This window comes from Poromitra crassiceps (assembly GCF_964638095.1).
Source record: "Poromitra crassiceps genome assembly, chromosome: 14".
Classification (NCBI taxonomy): domain Eukaryota; kingdom Metazoa; phylum Chordata; class Actinopteri; order Beryciformes; family Melamphaidae; genus Poromitra; species Poromitra crassiceps.
This window is the reverse complement of record NC_139633.1, coordinates 21706745-21711744: the sequence shown is the minus strand read 5'-3', so window position 1 is coordinate 21711744 and position 5000 is coordinate 21706745. Positions and strand designations below refer to the sequence as shown.

The 5000-nt window shown below is 50.8% G+C and overlaps 1 protein-coding gene across 2 annotated transcripts in view; it reads right to left on the bottom strand.

Annotated features, from left to right (window-relative positions):
- The window catches only part of furina (furin (paired basic amino acid cleaving enzyme) a), a 118066-nt gene that overhangs the window by 17219 nt on the left and 95847 nt on the right, over positions 1–5000 (bottom strand). For both annotated transcript variants that reach the window (XM_083651121.1, XM_083651122.1), the window contains exon 9: positions 3204–3416. In XM_083651121.1, the coding sequence (XP_083507247.1) occupies positions 3204–3416 (213 nt within the window). The remainder of the gene's footprint in view (positions 1–3203; positions 3417–5000) is intronic.

Genomic DNA, 5000 nt, shown 5'->3' with positions numbered 1-5000 from the left:
ATCTGAAGCAGACCCACGACACGTGTGCTCAGCAAAGCCCGTCTCTAGGAGGATAAAGGTTTAAAAGAAAAAGAAGCCTCAATTGCCTTCTCCCCGTCCGCCCGCGCCTATATATAACTACAATTTCACAAGGCCAGGCAGACGTAGGGAATTGAATGAAACTGAGATACTATGTGATACAAAAGCACCGAGAATCTATCCAACATCTAGTCCATCTCGTCGATTTATTGACCTTTGCAGAAAAAAAGGGACACACAGTAACTTGTGGGGATTGCTTTTGCGTGTGAAGGAACGAAACAGTAGAATAAACAGTCAATGTGGAGGCAATTCTGCATTCAGGAGCTTCCCATGTCCCTTTCCTCTCAATTGAATCAGATGGTTAATGTATAAGAGTGCAAAAAAAGCACTAAGCGTGAAGACATTTTCTCCTGCATAATCCAAGAGGTTCAACCCTCTCTTCTATTGCACCTCTTCGTTCCCGGGCTCTTGAGTGACGGGGCAATTAAATGAGTACAGCACTGAAGCATTAAGAGACCCTCCAACATGTCAGGGAGATGTCATGAGCTGTCTGTCCAGTGGGTGGTGTAGGTTTTAGAGAGACAGCGCATGTGCGTGTGTGTGTGTGTGCGTGTGTGTGTGTGTGTGTGTGTGTGTGTGTGTGTGTGTGTGTGTGTGTGTGTGTGTGTGTGCGCGTGTGTGTGTGTGTGTGTGAGAGAGATCCTGTGACAGGGTTGTTAAGCAGCAGCAGATTGCCAGATGGAGTTTCAGCGTTTCACAATTCAATAACAATGATGGCCCGAGAGAGAATGAAAGGAGAGAAGAAGAAGAAGAGTGAGGAGGAAAGGGAGTGAAGAATGCAGATGGCGTGTTGTGCTTCAGACAGCTGGACACCAGGTACAGAAAGCTGCAGATATACAAACGCTACCGTGACCTTCAGGAATGCTCGAGGTATGTATCTGATCAAATGTGATTTTAAAAGTGCTGCGAAAACAGGAACTGAGGAATTCCTCTTCTTTTTTCTTTTTATTACGTCTTTTCTAAAAAATTCCCACAAATTGGCCAATTTGGCCAATTCCCTCTGCTGTCCCGGTCGTTCCACCCTTTCTTGCCAATCTGGGGAGAGCCGTAGAGACTAGCATGCTTCCTCCGATGTATGTGAAGTCGCCAGCCACTTCTTTTCACCTGACAGCGAGGAGTTTCACCGGCAGGACGTGGCGCATGAGAGCACCACGCTATTCCCCCTGTTCCCCTCCTCCCAAAGCATGCGCCCTGACCGACCTAGAGGAGGCGCTAGTGCAGCGACCAGGACTCATACCCCCACCGGCTTCCCACCCGCAGACACGGCCAATGGACCCTTCTCACGGGGGCCATTTTGTGTCGAAAAGGCAGGGTTAACACAGGTGCAAGCAAAACACTAATGAGGGTTTCAAACTTCCATGATTGGAATGTGGAAACCCTCATTAGTGTTTTGCTCGCACCTGTGTTTATTCTGCCTTTTCAACACAAAATGGCCCCCGTGAAAAGGGTCTATTGCGTGTGTAGGAACAGCTGAGCAAGCCGGAAGTACCGCTGTCGGGAATTGAACCAGCGTCTCCGCGGTATTCCCTTGTTCACTTCATTTCACTTCATTCTCATAACTGTATCTGCCTACCAGTATGGCATGTTATCATAAACACAGCTCACTGGCAGCTGTCTGATTCTAATCTGTTGTTGGCATTGCAACACGGCTGTAGTGATGTAATTTAATACTAGTATGTTACGTATCTTGCAGTGAATGTAAACACACGGTGCTGCAAAAGACAACAACATCTGAACCACCTGAATGGGACTTTGGTTGCACTTTGCTTTGGGATTGAGACGTTTTCAGGGGTTATGCCGACCTCGCCGGTCAGGTCGACTGGCCTTTGTAAATAAAACGTCCTCCCTTTGTGCACGGCTTTCATCCTCACTGACATTGTACTAGCATTTCACCAAGCGCGAGCGAGCACGAGCACAGCAGAACATCCTATTGTTTGTGTGAGGGAGAGCGGGGGAGGCCGAGAGAGAGACAGAGAGAGAGAGAGAGCGGGGGAGGCCGAGAGAGAGAGAGAGAGAGAGAGAGAGAACGGGGGAGGCCGAGAGAGAGAGAGAGAGAGAGCAGGGGAGGCCGAGAGAGAGAGAGAGAGAGAGAGAGAGAGCGGGGGAGGCCGAGAGAGAGAGAGAGAAAGAGGGAGGGGGAGGCAGAGAGAGAGAGAGCAGGCGAGCGGGAGGCCGAGAGATAGAGATGATGATGATGGTGTGTGCTCAATAGGGCTGGATGACCGAAATAACCCAGTATCAAGTAGTATCAGAAAAAAAAAACTCTTTGTATGTTTTTGCTCGCAGCCAATCACTGCAAGCATTCTTCGATTTGATGCGACCTGTGATTGGCCCACTACCGCAGCCGCTACAACCCATATAGTCTGTGTGTGGTGAAGTCGAGGGCGGTGTATGTGACATTGTGACAGGGTTGGCAGTTCAGTGTGCCCAAAACGGTATCGAATGAGATACTCTATTGGTATCGGTATCACTTTAAGGGTACTGGTATAGACCTTATTCGCTAACCCCGGACAGCGCCATATTGTTGACATACCGTCCTGCAGCTGACAACTATACAGTAGTAACGGCCTTATTGTCGTTTCTGTTCCATTACAAAATAGCGATAGTGATGACAGCAATAAAAAACCCAGAGTTGTTGTTTGTATGCTGCCGTTAATGCCTGTAATAATAAACAAAAGAAAAAACGAGGTGAACAGACTTTACTGTGAGGAGCTGTCAGAAAGTTTCACCTGTCTCTCCCAACTATCCACACACCTCCCCTGTGCTGACGTATCCTCAGTCTCGCTGTGGATGGTAGAGATAGAAACAAACCACGGGGACTTTATTGCTGTCATTACTACAGCCATGCCTAACGCAGGTCACCATCCAAACACAACAGGAACGATACAGGTAACGCTAACGGCGGCTAGCTTCCTATAAACGCTGCTCTCACATAGGTTGTCACTTAAGAGCTGCAGCGCTATGTCGAGAAAATGGCGGCGGTGGGCGTGCCCGTACGTGAGTGACGTCAATCGAATAAGGTCTGTAGGTACTAGTATCGTATTTTTTTAAATACTACCCAGCCCTAGTGCTCAAAGTGTGTGTGTGTGTGTGTGTGTGTTGATCTGCGCACAACTCCGACTCACGATCTGCTTCTCGTTCATGTTGCCAGAGCTGTAGGTGGTGGCGAGGGTGGAGGAGCAGGCCTCGCTGTACCAGGGCACGTTGCCGTTCTGCGTGGAGCTGCTGATGGACAGCGTGTAGATGCTGTTGGTGTAGCCGTCGCAGTTACAGCTGTCCTTCTCCCTCCCTCCGTTCCCAGAGGCCCAGACAAAGATGGAGCCCAGACCCCCGCGGCCCTGCAACGCACACACACACACACACACACACACACACAGACACACACACACACACACACACACACACACACACACACACACACACACACACACACAGACAGACAGACAGACGGATTGAGAAAGACAAAACATAGTAGAAACTCCTGTAGACAACCACACAGACGCTTTCATCCATGCCTTAGTTACCAGATGTGCATATTTTTGAGCCACCACTAATGATAAGGGGTGAAACAGAGGGACAAATATGCCTTTCAATCTGAATCGGAAACCCAATGATGATGAAAGAGCAAAAGTGTTACAGGGCTCATTAAAAAAGGAGGGGGGGGGCATTAAAACGCTGCATACATCACATAGGCCAGTGTGGGTGTGGCCACTCCCACTCAATTCATTAAAAAGAGTTCAATATTGCAGCATGACAGCAATACAACACAAAAGGGACAATCTGTCAACAACAGCTCAGTGTCATAAACCAGCCAGCCTCCCTGCACTCACACTGCAATCACTTTGATCTAAGAAGTGCTTTATTGTACCAATGGTGCAGTGCCTCAACTCTGCACCACCCACACCGCCTTCCGACTGCCTCAACTCTGCACCACCCACACCACATTCTGACTGCCTCAACTCTGCACCACCCACACCACCTTCTGACTGCCTCAACTCTGCACCACCCACACCGCCTTCCGACTGCCTCAACTCTGCACCACCCACACCACCTTCTGACTGTCTCAACTCTGCACCACCCACACCACCTTCTGACTCCCTCAACTCTGCACCACCCACACCACCTTCTGACTGTCTCAACTCTGCACCACCCACACCACCATCTGACTGCCTCAACTCTGCACCACGCACACCACCTTCTGACTGCCTCAACTCTGCACCACCCACACCGCCTTCCGACTGCCTCAACTCTGCACCACCCACACCACCTTCTGACTGCCTCAACTCTGCACCACCCACACCGCCTTCCGACTGCCTCAACTCTGCACCACCCACACCACCTTCTGACTGTCTCAACTCTGCACCACCCACACCACCTTCTGACTGTCTCAACTCTGCACCACACACCACCTTCTGACTGCCTCAACTCTGCACCACCCACACCGCCTTCCGACTGCCTCAACTCTGCACCACCCACACCACCTTCTGACTGCCTCAACTCTGCACCACCCACACCGCCTTCCGACTGCCTCAACTCTGCACCACCCACACCACCTTCTGACTGTCTCAACTCTGCACCACCCACACCACCTTCTGACTGTCTCAACTCTGCACCACACACACCACCTTCTGACTGCCTCAACTCTGCACCACCCACACCGCCTTCCGACTGCCTCAACTCTGCACCACCCACACCACCTTCTGACTGTCTCAACTCTGCACCACCCACACCACCTTCTGACTGTCTCAACTCTGCACCACCCACACCGCCTTCCGACTGCCTCAACTCTGCACCACCCACACCACCATCTGACTGCCTCAACTCTGCTCCACCCACACCACCTTCTGACTGCCTCAACTCTGCACCACTCACACCGCCTTCCGACTGCCTCAACTCTGCACCACCCACACCACCTTCTGACT